The sequence below is a fragment of the Schistocerca nitens genome, chromosome 2 (genome assembly GCF_023898315.1).
Source record: "Schistocerca nitens isolate TAMUIC-IGC-003100 chromosome 2, iqSchNite1.1, whole genome shotgun sequence".
In the NCBI taxonomy this organism is placed as follows: domain Eukaryota; kingdom Metazoa; phylum Arthropoda; class Insecta; order Orthoptera; family Acrididae; genus Schistocerca; species Schistocerca nitens.
This window is the reverse complement of record NC_064615.1, coordinates 1,067,771,476-1,067,794,519: the sequence shown is the minus strand read 5'-3', so window position 1 is coordinate 1,067,794,519 and position 23,044 is coordinate 1,067,771,476. Positions and strand designations below refer to the sequence as shown.

The window sequence follows — 23,044 nt, the reverse complement described above, 5'->3', positions numbered from 1 at the left end:
CAAGTTTTGGGTTTTATCATACAGTAATCCATTAGAGCTGCTGAGAACCACAAAGCACATCATCATCATCATCATCAACTGTGAGAATGTAGCATTTATTCAGGCTTGTGACATCCGTTGATCTTATGTGAGTCAGGTTTATCTCCACTGTAGGTCCACATTGTACATATATATGAACCTTCAAGAAAAGCTATCTCACCGATTTCTCTGATTTCACTTAAATGCGTGGTCCAAGACGGTGTGCTTTTGGCCCTTATGGGTATCAGCACCTCATTTGTATTCTCGTCATGTGATCTTGTTGGTAGATAGTATTACCTGAATTAATCATTTCTGCAAACGGCAGTTTGTGTTTGGAGTTGGTTATTTACTGTGCACCATCTGGCTTTTCCAGTGCAGTGTCAACTTGAACTCTGTTGAGTTTGTTTTAATTGCTTGTAGAAAACAAAACTAGCAGCAAAAATTAGCCACACAGAAATAGGGCCACCTAAACCAGATCCATTGTCTGAGAAAGTGACGAAATGAAATAAGCGTGACTACAAGCGAACATTTAACAAAGAAGTGTATAGTAAGTGTAAGTTGTTGTGTGAATGCAATGTAAGAATGTCTAATTTTCAGCCTGGAAGTTGACTTGATAACTAATATTTGTATTAGGGATCTTCTACATTTGCCTGACAAAATGAAAAAAGCACGAAAAGTCCCACATACACAAAAATGCAAAACAGAGAGTAGTAAAAGCTTAAACATTATTTCATTCTCACCATAAACTTTACTTAATTATGTATAAAACAACAAAATTCCACAAAAACTTTTCTTGTTTTTCAGACAGATTATGCATATTCATATTATTATTATTATTGACAGCAGTTGAAGTTTTATAAATATGCTGATAAGCATAACTGTTATACAGCAGATTCTACTAATCTCCCACGTTCATGTTTCTCTCAATTTAAAAATTTGTGAACACCTGGAATGTATATTTACAAGCTGCCACTGGGAACATGCAAACCCTACCTGTCAACTCGGGGCTGGGAATTACACATTACCCGGTCACCTGTTACATGTCAAAAGCTTGGGCTGGTCTTCAGGAGTGCACAGGGAGGAAGAAGAAACAAAACAAGACCTCAAATATCGAAGCAGAGGAAGGGGAGGAGATGAAGACTAAAGAAAGAAGGAAAAAACAGACGAGAGACTGTTCCAATACTGGGCTACCACAACTTTACAAAACAGTCCCAAAAATATCCAAGATGTGTTGCACAAGGAAGGGGATAGAGAACAGCAGGATAGACATCCAGCACAGAAATAGAAGAGATGCTGCAAAGAGGGGGACCGTGGTAGCCAAGCACAAACTTGTCAAAGAGTGGTGAATGGCAGTTAGCTCTAAATATAGAAAAATATATGTTAATGCAGATGGGTACAAAAAACAAATCCTTAATGTTTGAATACAGCATTAGTAGTGTGCTGCTTGACACAGCCACATCAATTAAATACCAAAGCATAACATTGCAATGTGTTATGAAATATAACGAGCATGTAAGAATTGTAGTTAGGAGGGTTGGGTTGTTTGGGGAAGGAGATCAGACAGCGAGGTCATCGGTCTCATAGGATTAGGGAAGGATGGGGAAGGAGGTCGGCCGTGCCCTTTCAAAAGAACCATCCTGGCATTTGCCTGGAGCGATTTAGGGAAATCACGGAAACCCTAAATCAGGATGGCCGGACGCGGGATTGCACCGTCATCCTCCCGAATGCGAGTCCAGTGTCTAACCACTGCACCACCTCACTCGGTTGTAGTTAGGAAGGCGAATGTTTGACTTTTGCTTTATTGGAAGTATTCTAGGACAGTGTGACTCACTGGTAAAGGAGACTGCATACAGGACACTAGTGCAACCCATTCTTGCGTACAGCTTGAGTGTTTCGGATTCACACCAAGTCAGATGGAAGACATCAAAGCAATTCAGATGCAGGCTACTATATTTGTTACTTGTAGATTCAAATAACACCCAAGTATTACAGACATGCTTCAGGAACTCAAATGTTAATCCCTGGAGGGAAGGCGACATTCTGTTTGAGGAACACTGTTGAGAAAATTTAGAGCACCAGCATTTGAAGCTGACTGTAGCACGACTCTACTGCTGCTGCTGACATACATTTGTGTAAGTACCACAAAAATATGGAAAGTTAGTGCTCATACAGAGCCACATAGTCATTTTTCACTCGCTGTGCTTGCGAGTGGAACAGGAAACAAAATTACACGTAGTGGTTCAGAGTACCCTCTGCCATACAGCATATGATTGCTTGTGGAGTATGTATGTAGTTGTATATGTAGACACAAACTATTTCTGCTGCTGCATGACAGCTGCTGAGAAATACATTATCTTCATAAATACACTTAGATTAACATTTCTCAACTGAGTCCATCCTTCACCACAAATGTGATATACTATTTATCCTAAAAAACACAAAGAAAAGCTGTCATCAGCTGGCTTAAACGCCACAATGCTTTACCATGTATGCTCCTACTGGAGGTAGTACGCTTTTGTCTTCTCTCACCTGTAAACTGACTTACTTAATCTATTATAGGGATACCTATAGTTCAAAACTGATCTCAATCACAGTCAACGTTGTACTTTTCACATTAACAAACTCCACAAGGCAGTGGGGAAAAAAAGGAGTTGATACAGTGCCAAATACAAGGTTTCTTTCACATACAGTATTTCTTACTTTGCTTATGGGCACAATACCACTTACAAATCATTGGTTGGTTGGTTTTTGGGGGAAGAGACCAAACAGCGAGGTCATCGGTCTCATCGGATTAGGGAAGGAAGTCGGCCGTGCAATTTAGGGAAATCACGGAAAACATAAATCAGGATGGCCGGACGCGGGATTGAACCGTCGTCCTCCCGAATGCGAGTCCAGTGTGCTAACCACTGCGCCACCTCGCTCGGTCTACAAATCATTACTGATGCTCATAAATAATTGTATTATTATTATTGATAAAGTGGTATAATGCAGTATTTAAAAAAAGTAGACTGTATAAAGCATTCACAAGGAAAAAAAAGAGATCATCATTAATTAGAAGAATAAACTGCATGTCCATACCTTTGGGGATTTCTCCACTTCTACCAAGCACATTCTGCAGTTTCCCGCAACGGACAAGCGCTCATGGTAGCAAAACCTTGGTATTTCTACACCAACCATAGCTGCTGCCTGTTATTAAGAACAAAATAATGCCATTATGCACATTATTAGATATTTTCAAATTAACATATCAATATACACTCCTGGAAATTGAAATAAGAACACCGTGAATTCATTGTCCCAGGAAGGGGAAACTTTATTGACACATTCCTGGGGTCAGATACATCACATGATCACACTGACAGAACCACAGGCACATAGACACAGGCAACAGAGCATGCACAATGTCGGCACTAGTACAGTGTATATCCACCTTTCGCAGCAATGCAGGCTGCTATTCTCCCATGGAGACGATCGTAGAGATGCTGGATGTAGTCCTGTGGAACGGCTTGCCATGCCATTTCCACCTGGCGCCTCAGTTGGACCAGCGTTCGTGCCGGACGTGCAGACCGCGTGAGACGACGCTTCATCCAGTCCCAAACATGCTCAATGGGGGACAGATCCGAAGATCTTGCTGGCCAGGGTAGTTGACTTACACCTTCTAGAGCACGTTGGGTGGCACGGGATACATGCGGACGTGCATTGTCCTGTTGGAAGAGCAAGTTCCCTTGCCGGTCTAGGAATGGTAGAACGATGGGTTCGATGACGGTTTGGATGTACCGTGCACTATTCAGTGTCCCCTCGACGATCACCAGTGGTGTACGGCCAGTGTAGGAGATCGCTCCCCACACCATGATGCCGGGTGTTGGCCCTGTGTGCCTCGGTCGTATGCAGTCCTGATTGTGGCGCTCACCTGCACGGCGCCAAACACGCATACGACCATCATTGGCACCAAGGCAGAAGCGACTCTCATCGCTGAAGACGACACGTCTCCATTCGTCCCTCCATTCACGCCTGTCGCGACACCACTGGAGGCGGGCTGCACGATGTTGGGGCGTGAGCGGAAGACGGCCTAACGGTGTGCGGGACCGTAGCCCAGCTTCATGGAGATGGTTGCGAATGGTCCTCGCCGATACCCCAGGAGCAACAGTGTCCCTAATTTGCTGGGAAGTGGCGGTGCGGTCCCCTACGGCACTGCGTAGGATCCTACGGTCTTGGCGTGCATCCGTGCGTCGCTGCGGTCCGGTCCCAGGTCGACGGGCACGTGCACCTTCCGCCGACCACTGGCGACAACATCGATGTACTGTGGAGACCTCACGCCCCACGTGTTGAGCAATTCGGCGGTACGTCCACCCGGCCTCCCGCATGCCCACTATACGCCCTCGCTCAAAGTCCGTCAACTGCACATACGGTTCACGTCCACGCTGTCGCGGCATGCTACCTGTGTTAAAGACTGCGATGGAGCTCCGTATGCCACGGCAAACTGGCTGACACTGACGGCGGCGGTGCACAAATGCTGCGCAGCTAGCGCCATTCGACGGCCAACACCGCGGTTCCTGGTGTGTCCGCTGTGCCGTGCGTGTGATCATTTCTTGTACAGCCCTCTCGCAGTGTCCGGAGCAAGTATGGTGGGTCTGACACACCGGTGTCAATGTGTTCTTTTTTCCATTTCAAGGAGTGTATTATGCGCACAATATAGCTCGGCAGATTTTGTAGGGATGTTGGGAGTGCAAGCATGTGAACTTTGCCTAGCATATGGGACGGGCTGATGTGCAGGAGAGAGGGGCAAATGTCCGCCACCTCCTCCATTCCATAATGGTATCAACATTGCATTCACAATGCTTATGGCACTGATATATTACCATGACACGCTGCATTTTTTCCTAGCTACAGTTGGCAACAATCCTTATAGGCCACAGCCATTCAACTTACAATGATCCTCTGCTCACACAAAAAAGCCTAGTTACACTGTGCCTATAGTACTCCAAAGCCTGGAGTAATTAATGTGTTGCAGCAGGACTAAGTACGTTTCCACTGTACAGAATGAATTCATAAAAATGAAACTTAATGCATTTGTAAAAATCTATGGTATACTATGTGAAGTTTACAGCAGGTTTAGATCATACAGAACAAGCAGAATAAAAGTCAGAATTATCAATCTTCATTTTCAAAGTGTTTTCCACAGTAGCATTCCTATCACAAATACACTGCAACTGCAAGATATCACTTTACATTAAGCATTGCACATAGTTTCAAGATGTGTGCAGTAGTAATTTTTAGATTACCATATTCTTCGTTTCCAAATCAAAGACTTGTGGAAGATATAACGTACCGACGACCACTACTTTGGTCCCAAAAACATTTCTAGACTATTTATTTTGAATCTGTGAGAATATATTCTTATTTCCATATTAAAACTATTATGTTGCTCATGTTATTAGCAATACGTCATTTAGTTATTGTGGCTGGTTCATGCAGTATATTACACCTATATAGTCCTAGATGGAGGTGGCAAGCATGTATGATAATTGCTGTTTTGTTCTGCACTTTATTGGTGGCACTGGTAACAAACTGATCTGTACCAGTGACAATACAATACTTTTTAAACAGACTAACATGTAGTGTAGCAGTGGAACTTAGGTTACACTGATGATTACAGTTTGGTTCTGAGTTGGCTAAGCCAATGAATGTGTTGCGATAATTTTATATATATATTATTCTTTTCCTGATAAAAGCATCTATTTTGACATTATGTTCTGATATATTTTCAGTTTTTAACACTTTTCATGGTGTTAATAACAAGAAAATTGGCACCCAAAAGCCCCTAATCCCGCAGAAGTTCCGTTACTTTTTTGCTTTTTATTTTCCTAATGTTGTCATGTTGTTAGTGATATCAACTACCGGTCATGTCTCGAGATCTGTACCTCGATCATGCAGATATCAGTCTGTCGGTGCAGTATCACATTGCTGGCTAAAATCTAAAAATTTACAACACAAATGTCAAACTTATAAGACACCAATCTTGAAAGAAATAAATAATCATCCATCCAGATTCAGCCAACTGAAGAAGGGAAGGAGATTAACATGGGAAAAAATGAATACTTTCACTTAAAAGACTCGAAACCAAATAACTGAACTGACTTTCTCACAGAACACAACCTAGAACACTTCACAGACTGACAAACCTGCCAACCAATTTTTTCTCCATAGTTATTCAGTATGATTATGATTCATTATTTTCACCCTTCCGAGACCCAGTAAACACCCATTTTCCATGTACAGCCTACAGTTCACAAGTGTTCGCAGTCTGGGTAGTCCCATAACAATGACAAGATGGACTACTCACATTTGGTAGCGAGTTATTTTTCTGGACTGATCCACAGCAGTCAATAGGACTTCAGAAGCCACTGGAGTCTGTTTAAATAAAGAAATTGGCTCACTCTTTTAAACAGCTGATTATTTCCACTTTCCATGGATCATCCCTACAATACATAGCTTTAACATCTTTAACATGTAACATATCAAGTGGTTTACAGTAACAATATATTCCCACAGTAATGTATCGCTACATGCTGACCCCATATAGACATATGTGTCTTATTTATATTTTCATTTACTTTAATCTAGGCTTAATGTCAACATCTGGAAAGGGTCCATGTAGTGACTATTAAGAACCTCTTTTACAGAATAAAAAACATTCAGAAAAAAATATTTTATAAACCATCTATCACCAACCATTATTTGGTGAAGATGTTATATGTTTGTTCCTTTTTTTTGTAGAAGTAAAATTAAGATATGGTAGGAATGACAAACTTCCAAGAGTGTGTAAAATATGTATTATGACAAGTCAAGTAGTTTATGGACAACTTCGAAAGGATTTGTGGGCAGAATTTCTGAATGATTGGCGTACACGGCAACAAAATAAATAGGCAGACATAAACCAAGGGTGACAATTTCACGAGCAACTCCACTGCAATTCATTCAGTGGCAGTGTTCACTGAACTTAACTGTCCCATCACTTAAAAACAGACTTTTCAAGTACGAGACTTGCTCTGAGGCAAGTACTGCACGTAGTCAGAAAAACGAAATGAACATACAGACCTGCAGGACAGTTGTTCCTGGATCCACAAGCACACGTTTATCATCTATAAAAACTTCCAATTTTTCTGGAGCTTTATTAGCAGTGCCTCTAATACAAGAGGCCGTCTGTGGCCTCTGCAGGGCAAGAACCCGTGAAACCGGCAATCGCAACATTTTCAGTTCGGCCTATAAAAATGAGACAAACGCATATCACAAACTGGATCAGATTTGTATGTTTCTAGAAGAACACAAAGGAGGGCTGTGTTTTATATTGAAGTAATATGAGGCAATGTTATGACACATAATGTTATCTACAAGCAATTGCGAATAACAAACACCATTAACAATTTTGTTTCGTACCCCGACAACCCAACCTACACCATCCACAGCATAGGTTGCCGATACTGCAACAGAGGTCAGAAATCCAGCAGATTCCGTCGCAGTGTTGGTCACAGTGCTACAAGGCGAATATCAAGTATCGACCAGCAAACTTGAAAGTGAAAACATAAATTTGATTCCTGTGAGACACATTCCTTTCGCCCCTCCAGCTGTATACTGAAAAGGCGTAACAAAATACTGGGAATCCGTCTACAGCCACTTAGTCTGCACAATCATTAGAACTGTATGGACAGTCTCCGTGTTCACAGAACGAACATGTATTCGACAATACCGAATGATATGGTGTTCACTATACACCAGGCCTTTTTTTACTTCTAATTATTTGTCCTCTAACTGCCCAGTTATTTAGCCAGCCGTATTAATTTATTTAATGTGTTTAGAAAATATGTATTCATTTGTTATGTTTATAATGGAATTTCGATACATTTCACTCTTGCTTAATTACGTATTATCAATACAAATAAATCAAACACATTTTATTGTTTGCATTATTATTTTCCCTTTAATGTGTGATGTAACAATTCTATATCGAGGATGTTCTTAACTGAGAATCGTTTTACATTTTGGCAACGAAGCTCGAGCATAACTCGAACCACGGCACTGTTTTCAGAAGACCGTGCCCGAGTATAGCTCGTGCCGCTATTTTCTCGATGCACGAGTCACCTAATTCTCAAAAACTGAATTCATTTCGCATAAGAACTATTAACGGATGTATTGGCGACCTGTCCGTTGACAGATAATGCCTTCTGTTGTCAGTTTCTAAAATTTCTCGTACTTTGAAGGAAACAGTAGTGAAGTAAGAGCTGTTCTTGGTCGCGACTGAGTGAGCCAATGTGTGTTCGTGCTGTCGTGAGTATCTTGCATGTACTCGTTAGGTTTTGTAGTTTGCTGTAATTCTGTTACAAATATGTGATGTTTGTTGAGTGAGAAAGGAATTTTGGAAGCTCAAGAGGAAGAATTCAGTGATTCTGGATCACAATAAGAAATATGGCAATGGGAAAAGGCAGAAGAAAATTCATATTGAAGTAAGCTGCAATCTCCTACAATTTTTCGTAGCTAATGTTGATGTTACAGATACCGCTGCTGTAATTAGAATTTAGTCCAATTTTCTTTGGCTTAATCTCGTTTTTTGCAAATGAATCTCATAATGAATCAGCATCCAGCATAGGTAGCCAAGATATGTTTGGAAAAGACGAGACAATGCACTGGTAAAATAAGCAGGAAACAAACAAACTGGCGCTGCCCTGAATGCAAAATACTTCTCTGCATGCTAGAATCTTCACACTTTTTCATACAGAAGCCAATTACGTTTTAAATTACTGAAGAACTCACCTCGCACTTTTTTGGAAGGATAATTATACCTTCTGTTGCCTTGTTGTATAGTTTGTAATACATCAAAGAACTGAAATAAATATAAAAAATAAACCTTGAAGCTTGATCTTTTTTAGTGGATATTACCCTTTAAGATATATCAAACACAAATGTACCCATAACATTTTCAATTATGGCGTTAATGATTGGTTTTCTGGGCCCAAATTTTTTCTAGGTGGCTGGGTCTCAAAGTGTCCAGTTCACACTTGCAACTAAAGTGACGCCACAGCTAGTGGCATACGCAAGTGGCACCATAGGTGCATGTGTGAACACACAGTTTTCGGTGGCAGTCATTCAAGTGACACAACTTTTGTCAAGCGAAAAGCAATTAAACATTGTGAAGCCACTAGTCGAGTTCTCTGGGGGCTGTATTTCGAAACACGAGGACTCTGTCGTAGTTATTGTGGAATAATTGCTGATGTATTACATTCGATTCTAGTGTGCTTTCATTTTTTTTTTTTCAGTGGAATAAAAAGTCAAAGCAGCTGATAAACTTTAAAAGCTTCTGGAACTTGAAGAAGAGCAACGTATTATTACTGTTAAATTTTCTGTAACAAAAGAGTCTTGAAAGATAGGATGAATAAATAAATAAATATAATATGTCACCAGAAAAAGAGTCATATAAACCTCGTGGTTTGAGAGACCAAGCACTGTATAAATTATGGGCTGTGTGTGGGAATTAGCTCACAGTGTGATGTGGCAGATGTGAAACAAAAAATAAGAGGTATTCGAAATGCCTACAGTAATGAATACAGTAAAATTCTAAGATCTTGAAAGAGTGATGCGTCTGTATTCGATATTTAAATGCCAAATATTGGGTAGTTTGCCATAGAAGACAGAATTTTCGTCTTTGACTGTTAAATCATTTGTAAATGTGTTTGATGCCCCTATTTTAATCCAGCACAAAATTCATTCTGGATTCAAAATTTGTATTTCGTTTTTGTTGTATTTAATTCTTGTCACAGTTCGAATGCCACAACCTGCATTGTAACATTAATACCCAACCATGTGATATCAGTCCATGTACTGGAAACTGTTGCATTACATAGAATTTGCGGCATATAGGGCAAACTTCAACGATATTTCATAAGACACTTTACTGTATTCAAATGAAAACCACTTTCAGTGTTAACTCATTAAGGCTAATTCACACATAACGGAATAGAACGCCATGTAAAAGCATTCCACACACCATTTCAAATGACAGCATTCACACAGGGCGTCAACAGCACAGAATGGGACGTCGCCATCAAGGTTTCTCGAGAAGACATTGGTGGGGAGAACTGTGACATCATCTGCTAAGATCTCGGGTCCATGAAAACACAGTCCCTGTACCGAAGTTGTGATATCACACTAGCTACCTTGCCCAATATACACTACCAATGCATCAAGGGATAGGTGGAAAATCATTATGTCAGTCAACACAAAACGTCCTTACTGTGTCACAAGATATCAACAGCATGAGTGTATTTAAGTGTGGGGCTATGAAGTTTTAAACTGGTCTGAAATAGTAACACGCTCCCTGCTGGAGATAATCACTCCAACTCGTAAGTCCTGTACTGTCACGAGCAGTGAAGCACTCCACAGTGTCCATGTCTCTCGTTAGTTCTGCTAACATCGTAGGTTAACCTATTCTCATCATGTCCATTCATGTTACACATACACACACACACACACACACACACACACACACACACATATATATATATATATATATATATATATATATATATATATCCTACACATCTTTTCCTCGATATCTGAGAAAGTAAAGATACATTCTAAGTAGTGTATCTCTGTCTCTTCTGACTCACATTGACCTTTGTCTGTCATGTTGTCTGCATACCAGAGGGAAACTCTTGACCTCATTATCCACTTCCCCCTAATCTGAGACACCATTCACAATTCAAGAACCCACACCTCATTTCTTGGAATGGTTATGATTGTTAAATGAAACAGCCAATCACAATGTAGTTGCAGAACCGCCATCTCAGCTGTATGCGAAAGTATACAAACGACTTCAGTTGTTTGCACTATGCTAAAAATGTTATCTTCAGTAGTTTTCTCTCTGCACCATACTTTGTTTAAGGCATAAGGTATCCACAAATAAAATATTTGCACATTTAAATTGTTATACAGAACACCTGAAGCTTGTCAAGTGTCACAATGTTAACTCAAAGTTTAATATGTCTGAAAAAAATACATAAAATTCATCAGTAATACCACATTGTTGTATCCACAGCTGAAATATCCACCAAAACTGATACCTAAGACCTGAAATTAAGTGCCTCAATGGTACTTTGACGTCTAAATTATTTTAAAAAACATGTGACAAAAAATAACGTTTACGCCCGAAAAAAGAAAAAGGGGTGTAAACAGTCAGACAGACAGGTAGACAACAAAGTGATCCTATAAGGATTCCTTTTTTTACCCTTAAAAACGAGCTTTCAAGGAAGGCTGCAACATTTACCAGTCGTAGCTATGGTGCATACTCTCGAAAACGGTTACACATTTTATCTTCATAATGAATTACTAAATGCTACCAAAATCTTATAGTCATGCTCCAAAATACGAGATATAACTACACAACACAGCCAAAGACAACGAACTGATCAAGCAAACTTTAGGGGGAAGAGGTTGTTTCAATGAGATCTTCATTATATTGTATTACTTAAACTACATATTCATGTAATACACAAATATAAGTTGGTTATGCTCTAAATATACACTCCTGGAAATTGAAATAAGAACACCGTGAATTCATTGTCCCAGGAAGGGGAAACTTTATTGACACATTCCTGGGGTCAGATACATCACATGATCACACTGACAGAACCACAGGCACATAGACACAGGCAACAGAGCATGCACAATGTCGGCACTAGTACAGTGTATATCCACCTTTCGCAGCAATGCAGGCTGCTATTCTCCCATTGACACGATCGTAGAGATGCTGGATGTAGTCCTGTGGAACGGCTTGCCATGCCATTTCCACCTGGCGCCTCAGTTGGACCAGCGTTCGTGCTGGACGTGCAGACCGCGTGAGACGACGCTTCATCCAGTCCCAAACATGCTCAATGGGGGACAGATCCGGAGATCTTGCTGGCCAGGGTAGTTGACTTACACCTTCTAGAGCACGTTGGGTGGCACGGGATACATGCGGACGTGCATTGTCCTGTTGGAAGAGCAAGTACCCTTGCCGGTCTAGGAATGGTAGAACGATGGGTTCGATGACGGTTTGGATGTACCGTGCACTATTCAGTGTCCCCTCGACGATCACCAGTGGTGTACGGCCAGTGTAGGAGATCGCTTCCCACACCATGATGCCGGGTGTTGGCCCTGTGTGCCTCGGTCGTATGCAGTCCTGATTGTGGCGCTCACCTGCACGGCGCCAAACACGCATACGACCATCATTGGCACCAAGGCAGAAGCGACTCTCATCGCTGAAGACGACACGTCTCCATTCGTCCCTCCATTCACGCCTGTCGCGACACCACTGGAGGCGGGCTGCACGATGTTGGGGCGTGAGCGGAAGACGGCCTAACGGTGTGCGGGACCGTAGCCCAGCTTCATGGAGACGGTTGCGAATGGTCCTCGCCGATACCCCAGGAGCAACAGTGTCCCTAATTTGCTGGGAAGTGGCGGTGCGGTCCCCTACGGCACTGCGTAGGATCCTACGGTCTTGGCGTGCATCCGTGCGTCGCTGCGGTCCGGTCCCAGGTCGACGGGCACGTGCACCTTCCGCCGACCACTGGCGACAACATCAATGTACTGTGGAGACCTCACGCCCCACGTGTTGAGCAATTCGGCGGTACGTCCACCCGGCCTCCCGCATGCCCACTATACGCCCTCGCTCAAAGTCCGTCAACTGCACATACGGTTCACGTCCACGCTGTCGCGGCATGCTACCAGTGTTAAAGACTGCGATGGAGCTCCGTATGCCACGGCAAACTGGCTGACACTGACGGCGGCGGTGCACAAATGCTGCGCAGCTAGCGCCATTCGACGGCCAACACCGCGGTTCCTGGTGTGTCCGCTCTGCCGTGCGTTTGATCATTGCTTGTACAGCCCTCTCGCAGTGTCCGGAGCAAGTATGGTGGGTCTGACACACCGGTGTCAATGTGTTCTTTTTTCCATTTCCAGGAGTGTAAGATCTAAATGGCAAAGGTTTCGCACAGAGAGAGGAAAATTCGATATCTCGAAAATATGTTCTCCGTACCACGAAAATTTAATCTTCGCACCAAAATAAAATTCTTTCTCAATACAAGTAAGATTTCGATTGCAAAACTTATGTGCATTACTCTCATAACTTGATTGTTCTCCAACATTAAAAATACACATGTTTCACACAATAGCACTTTTGACAAAACTTACAGGTTTAGTAGCACTTGTTGAAAACTCCTGTTTGGTATCTGTATACCACACTTTGCAAGGCACAATGGACCCTCAAGTTAAATATTTCTCCAGACAAATTATCTGTTGTTGGCATCCATCCACCCTCAAAGAATGATGGTTAGCATACTTGGTTCAGAGTCAGCAATGTCTGCTGTGGCAGAAAAGTTCCACTCCATAACAGCAGTCCCTACTGCAGTTTGGGCATGTGAAACTTGAGGAACTTCGGACGAAGCCGCTCTCCCTTGCCGTCTTGTCCTCTTCCTGATTGTTCTTCTGTGCATTCGTCATCTGCAACCTTGAGCCCATTTCACACAGTTAATCGCCACTTCATACAGTCATTAGCAGTACTTTCCCAGCGACTTGGATCAATACTAGCTTGGTCAGGTTTCTCTTGCACGCATCCTTGAAGCGAAGATGCGGTCTTCCCACTGGCCTCGCACCCTCCTGAGGTTCTCCATACAGCACCTTTTTCAGTATTCGCTGAAAAACTTCGCACCTGACATGTCCCAGCCACCTTACAGTTCGGTGGCTCAGGAGAGCATGAATGCTGGTTGATCTTGCAAGCTTTAATACTTTGCTTTTCGGTATTCTTTCTCTCCAAGTGATCTGAGAGATCCTCTATACTTTGTTTTTCGGTACTCTTTCTCTCCAAGTGATCTGACAGATCCTCCGGAGACAGTGGGTATAAAAGCTGTTTAGTCGAGATTCATGCTTAGCAAGAGTTGTGCATGTCTCACAGCTATAGAGAATGGTGCTGATTACACAGGCGTTGTACACTTGTCATTTAGCTTTTATTTTGAGCAGTCCATTGTTCCATACTCTGTTTTTCAATCTGAAAATGACAAATTATACTTTTGCGAATCTGTTAGTAATCTCAGTATTCATAGACAAGTTGCTAAATTTTGCAGATCCCAAATAGGTAAATTCATCAGCTACCTGGAGAGAATTGCTGTCAATGCTTATGGATGGAAGGATGATGGTGCCTTGCGCCATGATCTTAGTTTTTGGAGGCTGATAGTAAGATGAAAGTTTCACATCCATGTGATAATTTGTTAATTAATACTGCAGCTCATCTTCTGTGTTTGTTACCAGAGCTGCATCGTCTGCATATAACAGCTCACAAAATATAAAAACTGTCTCTTGGCCTTGAAGTGGGCAACGCTGAAAAGATTTTCATCAGACTTAGTATGTAAATACCCTCCTTCCCCATAATCTTCAAACGCAAATTTCAGCAGAAGGGGAGAGAAAATCCCCAACAGAGCAGGAGCTAACACACACCACTGCTTTACACCCCTATTAACAGGGGATGCCTTGCATGTTTTCCAATGAAGGAGATTGTTGCTTGCGTTTTCTCTTGGAAACAGCCAGTCATTTGTAGCAGTTTAGTGGGCATCCAAACCGCTGCAGCAACTGAAAGAACCCATTTCTGCTCACTAAATCACGTGCTTCAAGCAGGTCAACAAAAACAATATAAATGGCATCCACTGCTCATGGCACCTCTCTTGCAGTTTTCATATAGAGAAGACCATATCCAAGGTTGATCAGCTAGGTCTGAAGCCGCACTGACTGGGTAGAATCTGGAAGTTAGGATTTGTAATCGCATTACATGACTCTTACATATGCCTTCCCAGCTAAAGTTAGCCGTGAAATGCCTCGATAATTGTTGCAGTCACTTCTGTTACTTCTGTTAGTACAGTGTAACACTCTTAGATTCCTGCATACTCAGTGAGATGTAACCTTTTTCCCAGCTTGTTACGAGATGTGAGTGTGTCTGAGAAGGACAGACTTGTAATACTTAATAACCTTTGCAGGGATCCCATCTTACCTGGAGCCTTTCCATTAGCAAAGGAATCTACTGCTCTACTAAGTTCCTCCACAGTAGGCATTACATCTAGTTCTTCCATAACCAGTATTTGTTTGATGGTGTCAAGTGCATCCCTGCTAACTTCTTTCTCATATGCATATAACTCGATGTAGTGCTGAATCCAGCGTTCCATTTGCTTGTGTTCATCAGTAATGACTTCACCTGTCTTAGACTTCAAATGAGTTATTTTTCTGACAGTTGTACCCATTGCTTTCTTAATATTATCATACATTACCTCAGCATCCCCAGAATCAGCAGCTTTCTGTTTACAGGCACATAAGTTCAGCCAGTAGTTATGTGCACATCTCCTGGATGTTTGTTGTTCTTTGCTTCTTGCAAGTCATCCCGAGATCTTCCATTTGGGTTTCTTTTGTAAGCAAGAAAGGCTTTCCACTTAGCTTCAGTAACTGGTTCAATCTGTTCAAGATTTTCCTTGTGCCAGTCCTTGTTTCTATTTTCTTTTATTCTATGAGCCACTATTGTCAAATTCTAGATGAAGCCAGAAAGTTGTGACTATTTGTTATCAATACTCCTTTCTGCTTGTACATTTCCTGGTAAAGCACATTCAAAATTATGAGAAATTCCTGTTTTCGTTGTGAGTCATGAACATGATATGCGCTGATCCAGGGGCGCCCTCTGGGTTTGGCATGGTGATACTTCTTAGGGGTGAGCCTCATTGTGCACACTACCAGAGCGTGCTCAGTGTCGCAATCAGCGCTATGATAGCTTCGTATCAGTAGGACTTTTTGACAATGGTACACCTAGCTATGACTAAATCATGTTGGTGCCAGTGATGAGAGTGGGGGTGTCTCCAAAACACCTTGTGTCGATCCTTAGGTTGAAAGAATGTACTTGTAAATCTTAGTCCATAAAAGCAACAGACTTTCAGCAGTCTTTGCCCATTTACATTCACGTTTCCCACTCCATAATGACCCAGGGAAGTCGGCCACACGTAATTACTTAACTCCCCTAGGTATATACAGTGACTCAGAGCCAGGTACTTTGGATGTTCTGTCGATGAGTAAAACATAAAACAGATTCTTGTCTTCCATGATGGATGATAAACTGGGAGCTCACACATTCAAGAGTTGATAGTGTCACTTGAAGAGCACATTTGTAAATATAGAATCCGCTCTGTTCCACCAGGTGGTGGCATAGTACAGTTCAGGAGGGCGTTTTAAACGGTGAATGCTACATCCTAAAGTCTTGGCTCACCTTGAAACTTCCTCTGTCAGAAGAATGTGTAGTTAGCCTCTCTGATACAGCCCATGTCTGCAAGTCGCGTCTTCTGCAGACCCACAATGTCCAAATTCAAGTAATTGAGCACCGTGTCAACTACAGCAGCCTTAAGAATGAAATCAATCTCTTGGATAGCGTCAATGTACTTTTGGCACATGAACCTGACATTACCAGGTGGCAATACGAAATGGTGATTTCTTTATTATTTCCTTTTTGCTTTTAGTAGGTGCACTATATTGATCCACTTGTCGAAGATTGCTTCTAAGCTCTACACTCTCTATGAGACTGTCTGGTGGCTGCCTTGCTTGAGATGGGCAGTAGCTGCCCAGTGAGATGCAGTGCTGTCTCCCACCATCCTGGTACTCGAGTCTTACGCCAACCAGACAGAGCTCATAACTAGTAACTGCCTCTTTCTGTGTTGTCCCAATTTCCTTAGACGCCGCGGGAGTGTTTTCTCTAGGACGCTACACGAATGAGCGATAAATATAAAGACACGCCAATTACCCAGTCACACAGTCTCCCTCTCGACCTAAATGATAGTGTCCAGAGGAAATGCAAGCCAATATGTCTGGCATCACTTTAGTTGCAGGAGCTGCCAGGAGGGGATGTAGTACATCTTCCAGCCGCCTTTGGCGCCCCACTCCTGATTTTATTTCAAGGTTTTCTCCCTTAGCCTTCACCCCTCGAGAGACTAACCACAATTACTTATGAAAATACACATGGCTCACTTATTGGCACTATTGATATAACTTAAAGATTGTTGACAATCTTATTCAATCTTTGTATCACAATTAAAGAAACCAAAACATATAAGAAATTTGTTCTATAGAATTACAAAAAACTCGTAGGAACTACTGGTCACCTAAATTACAGCTTAACCCTCTGGTGGTTGCACCATTGCATACACACCACATTTCTTTAGTTTTTTTAGTGTCCACAGGCTGGTCCTAGTAGTTGGCTTCCATAAAATCTAGTACTCAATCTTCATCATAAATGAAGTGTGTGTGACCTTGTTTGAAACCAGATTTGGTCATCATTCAGTTGCAACACGAATGACAACTTCAGTTCAGCCTCTGTGCTATGAATTCTGGCAAGCGCTTATTGATGTAAATATCTGTTCAACTTAACATCTATATGTGAGCCGTTCCATTGGCTCTGTCGAACTGTCTTTGGCTTTTCTAGACTTTTCAACATTTCTATTTGTCAGTGCATCTGGGGTGAAGGATGAACAGCTACAGTGACACTTTAATTCTCAGATATTGTGTTTTCTCAACTTATATTTAAAGTTAAATTAAGTGTGTATGTACTCCTATAACCATTTTTATTGTGTATCCATCCCATATTTCTGATTCCCATTCTAATATTTCTATACTCCCTTTATTATTCTTTACCCTGTCTGCTAAAGAGAACGTGGTGCTTCCATATATGTGTCTTGCTTCACAGACACAGATTCTTTGAATGGAAGTGGCAGTTTAACTAACTTATTTGCAGAGTTTAAGTAAAGTTCTGCTGGAGCTAAGAGACATTAGTGGAAACTGGTCAGTAGCTATCGTGTAGGTTGGTGCAGGTAGCTGGCTCATATTTTCTCTGACCATTTCCACTGCTATATGTGGATCTTGGTCTGGTGGCATGGTATGGTACTGTACTCTGGGGTTTTGGTAAGTAAGGGTGTCTTTTCAGGTCATCACTATGAATGTAAGTAGGAAGTTGGAATGTGTAAGACTTGGTTTAGTTTGAGATGCTAATTCATTTCTTTCATTGTAAATCATACCACAGAATTTACTTCAGTTAGGGAGTGCTATTGTGCGTATTAATATTTCATGTCTTTAACTTGATTCTTCATCCTACCGCCGCTTAGTGATGGGAGAGTACTTGACCAATCTACATCTCATTTCAGTTAGTGTAAATCTCTTATGCGTGAATGACTTGTGTGTTTTCTGTATGTTTGTGTTCGATTCCCTTTTCGTGGTTGGATTTTATTTCGTTTCACAACTTTCGGTTTTTCTGTGTCAAGTGAGATGGTGATATGAACCATGTGTTTCTTATATGGCATATTGAGCCTTCAAATCTGCTAATTTACTGTGACTTCTTTTAATAACTTTCCTTGTGCATGTAAATTTTGTTCTTCAAATATCTTTTGTGAATTCTGTGTTTTAGATTTTGCTTGTTCTCTGAATTAGACCAAGTGGATTCCAGCGACATGGGGAGCTCTCACCTAAACATACAAGGGGGTACCTAAAAGAAACCAGACTTTTTTAAAACTTAATTATTCATATTTTCAGCACAAACCTTCTATCCCCTTCAAACTACTCTCCACTTGTACAAACACTTGTCTAATCTTTTATTCCATTTTTCAAAACATTGTTTAAGTTCGTCTTTTGTGATTCTTGACAGCGCCTCCACAGTTTTCTCTTCCCCTCAGCATCATCAGCTAAATGCTTTCCTTTCATGTCTCTTTGCAGTCTAGGAAAAAGTAAAAAGTCGCATAGAGCAGCGTCAGGAGAGTACGTGAGTTGAGGAAAAGGGGTCATACCATTTTTGGTTAAGAACTGCAGTACAGACAAGGCTGTGTGAGCAGGGGAATTGTCATGATGAAAAAAGCAGTCACATTACTGACACAAATCAGGGTGCTTCCTTCGCACACTGTTGCGAAATCTTTTCAGAACTTCCAAACAGAAAACCTGATTAGCTGTCTGACCCTGTGGAGCAATCTCCGAGTGGACGACTCCTCTCACGTCGAAAAAACAAATGAGCATTGTTTTAATGTTTGACTTCCGCGAACGAGCTTTCTAAGGGCGAGGCAAACTTGAAGTATTCCACTTGCTTGTTTGTTGCTATGATTCAGGACCCAAGACTAAATTTCGTCACCTGTGATAATTTTTGAAAAAAAAGTGTGGATCAGGACTCTTCTTTCAAAGTACAGCATGCGTCCACACGACCTTGTTTTTGTTCAGCAGTCAGCAGTAGTGGCACGAGTTTTGCAGCTATCCTTTTCATTCCCAAATTTTCTGTCACAATTCGCTGCACTGAACTCCAGGTCACTCCCAACAGCCCCAAAATTTCTCCAGTGATCTTCGTTGATGACTGCACGAATGTTTTTAACATTTCCAAGTGTTTGGTCAGTGGGAGGACCATTAGAACGAGATTTGTCATCAACTGACATTTCACCATTTTTGAACCGCGAAAAGCACTCAGGCACTTGAATTTTCCCGATAGCATCGTCCTCGTAAGTCGTTTTCAACTTTTCGAGAGTTACTGTTCCACTTTTTCCGAGCATAAAGCAGAATTTCAGCCGCACACTGTTCACAAAAATCAGCCATTTCAAAAACGGCAATCAAACAAAACAGTTGTTACTATTAACTCTCCCGAAACTAGTCCTGAACTTCTTCAGCTACGGCACCCAGCTTAATACTCTGGAATTATAGCTCTATGCATTAGCGGCAAAATGCGGAGCTACAAAAGTTCTGCCCAAGAAAAAATTTGCTCGGTTTCTTTTGGGGATCCCCTCATAATCGTTATTCAAGCTCATTGTTCAACCTGAGTTTCAAATCATGTTTCAGTTTGCTTTTATTCCAGACGTTTCCTATTTCTCATACTTCTGAAGCAGATTACTTCTATCTGAGTATTGTAGTGTTGCTCTTGGGGCAAAAAAAGAAAAAGAATTGTTATTTTTTATTTTTTTTTAAAAAATGTCGAAAAACTGAATATTTTGGTGGGCCACTTGGCAACAGAATCAGGATCAGGGATTGATTACCATATTATAATAACATACATTGAGCATTAAATACCTGTATAAGAAAAACATTATCATTTCTGTGCATTTTTATATTCGCAGTGTAGTCATACCCGGAACAACACTAAGGGACCAGAAGATTTATAGACTTTTAAAAAAATGCAACACTACACAATTAAAAAAAAAAGTTGGTTCAGAAATAATAGGAAAACGATAATGTTCCTTCTGCCTCTTGCTGTGTTTGGCCCATCAGCGTGATCATAATTTCTGGTGATGAACTAACACAAAATAATTATCAATTAAGTAAATGAGGAGATGGAAATCATCAAGGTTAATTTACTAAAAAAATAAGCACACTTATCTTTAACACACTTTTTTTAATGCTACGTACCTTTTCATATTAAATTACAATAGATGACCATTGTGGTTAAATACTTTATACATAACATTCAAAATGTCCTCTTGAGACTATCTGTTTATAATCAGTTACAAGAAATTACATGTTTTCTGATTAGAAAAATAACAATTAGCATATTCACTCAATATTTTCACATGAAATATAAAATACCGTTGCGGAACGCGGCAAGTCCGTGTCCGCCTTTCATGGAATACAAACAGTAAAAGGTGAGGTGCCAAATGCCTCATTTGTCTTGAAACAACAAAATTTCTTTTTTATATCATTGATCGATACATGTACATAGAGATTTACAGGCACTGTGCAAGAACGGCAAAGATAAAGAATAATAGATTCTGTCACTGCAATGCGATGGTTCATTTCTTTTACTTTACAATTGTTTGATAACTTTAGGCCATCAGGCGTGTACTATTGAGCGTATATTAATGTTTGTTATGTAAAAATTACTAATATTACACTGCCTCCCATGAGGAGGGAAGGAATACCGAAGGTATTACTTTATTCCTCATGCCCATTGGGATATTTGTAATTTTCGGGTGTAACATACAGGTTATTAAAAGTTTTCATTTCACATTTACTCCATAATAAAAGAATTAACGTTTCAATTTGTAGTTACTGATGGTGGATCATTGTGAATTTGTTCTGTGTTTCTGTCAGTCTTTGTATGGATTCAGTCTTTCTTAATGATTCTTAAAATTAAGGATATAAGTACAGATATTTACAAAATTTATAAGGAAAAAGAGTCACACTTCATTTTTCATCATTGCAAAAGTAATTTGACTATCACAACTGGTACACAACTTTTTGTTTCTACTGTATTCATTATATTGTCACCGTCTTGTCAGTTGATTGCTGTGTCTGTTATCGCACTTAATTATACATTTATTTTCGTCGCACATTCACTATTTATGATAGACTTGGATTGTAGAGCGGCTACTGGTGATGGCTTCGACAAGGAAGTCCGTATCTTTCACTTTCGGGGCTCGAGAGTGGCTCTCCAAATTATTACACATATGAAACAGATAAAATATCTTATATTAGAATAGCTTACAAAACTAATCTTAGGTACATGTAGGATGGGATATAGGAAGGATCGGATCCTTTGACGTATTTTTGTGTGCTTATTTTTATTCGCATCGTGACCTCTCGTTAAAGTTTACGTTTCAACAGTGTTCAGAGGTGACCTTGGGACTTATCTCTGTGTATAATCACTCATTATACTAATTTCGCTAACTTATCTATCTCAGAGTCTCTCAGAAGGTTTTTTGATACATACAAAAATGTTTTCAGTACTGGGTGTCAATGTTTTTGCTACAGAATGTAGCGCACAGCAACTGCTGTTGGCGGTTGAACGTTTACATTATTTCGTCATATGGGGGTTCTCCACCTCCAGTGTTGCGAGCAGTCTTGAAATGCAGTCTGCGTGTAAGTGATCATAGCTTACTTGCAGAGCGTTGATTTCGCGTTTGAGGTGCAGTGTGTCGCTTTTGTCCGTCGGATCGTGGCTTTGTGCTTTTTAGATTGCTGGAGCGAGCTTCTGATTATGAGACACCACACACATCAATGAATTTTGCTCATATATGGTGCAGTAGAATACTGCCACTGAAAATCGTCGAACTTTACAACTTCACTTGCTCTGTGGTGAGCGTGTGCGTGAACATTGTATTCGATGAAATTCTCACTTCATAACGTCACACTGTGTTTACAAGTTGATTTACATACTAATATTTACAAGAGTTCATTTAAATCGAGAAATTATCTAACTGATCACTTTGAATCAGAACAATTGTTTCTTAATTAGTCTTTTCTTTTACCATTTATGCCTACAGTCACAGGTAAGCTATTAAAAGTCCTTTTTCTTTGTCCAAATGCATTCCAATCTCCTTTACAAATTAATTTCATTCATAGTAATCTCTATCACGCTTGCTTATTCATTTAGTAGGCCCAATACATTTTTAATGATCATCTTATTTACTGACTTGTGAGTGGTGCTTCATTTATGTCAAAGTTTCTCTCGTATGTGCTTGCCTTTAAAGAGAATTCGAGGATAGATTTGAAAATAGCAAATCGGCCTCTGGATTTCGTGTAGAAATACACTCCTGGAAATGGAAAAAAGAACACATTGACACCGGTGTGTCAGACCCACCATACTTGCTCCGGACACTGCGAGAGGGCTGAACAAGCAATGATCACACGCACGGCACAGCGGACACACCAGGAACCGCGGTGTTGGCCGTCGAATGGCGCTAGCTGCGCAGCATTTGTGCACCGCCGCCGTCAGTGTCAGCCAGTTTGCCGTGGCATACGGAGCTCCATCGCAGTCTTTAACACTGGTAGCATGCCGCGACAGCGTGGACGTGAACCGTATGTGCAGTTGACGGACTTTGAGCGAGGGCGTATAGTGGGCATGCGGGAGGCCGGGTGGACGTACCGCCGAATTGCTCAACACGTGGGGCGTGAGGTCTCCACAGTACATTGATGTTGTCGCCAGTGGTCGGCGGAAGGTGCACGTGCCCGTCGACCTGGGACCGGA

The 23,044-nt window shown here is 41.2% G+C and overlaps 1 protein-coding gene across 1 annotated transcript in view; it reads right to left on the bottom strand.

Moving 5' to 3' along the window:
* Positions 1 to 7,578, bottom strand: part of LOC126237452 (NADH-ubiquinone oxidoreductase 75 kDa subunit, mitochondrial) — a 113,292-nt gene extending 105,714 nt beyond the window's left edge. The window contains exons 1-3 of the mRNA XM_049947585.1: positions 7,456 to 7,578; positions 7,117 to 7,281; positions 3,097 to 3,204 (exon numbers count right to left, since the gene is read on the bottom strand). Coding sequence (XP_049803542.1) covers positions 3,097 to 3,204; positions 7,117 to 7,269 — 261 coding nt within the window. The 5' untranslated portion in view covers positions 7,270 to 7,281; positions 7,456 to 7,578. The remainder of the gene's footprint in view (positions 1 to 3,096; positions 3,205 to 7,116; positions 7,282 to 7,455) is intronic.
* Positions 7,579 to 23,044: the final 15,466 nt, after the last annotated feature.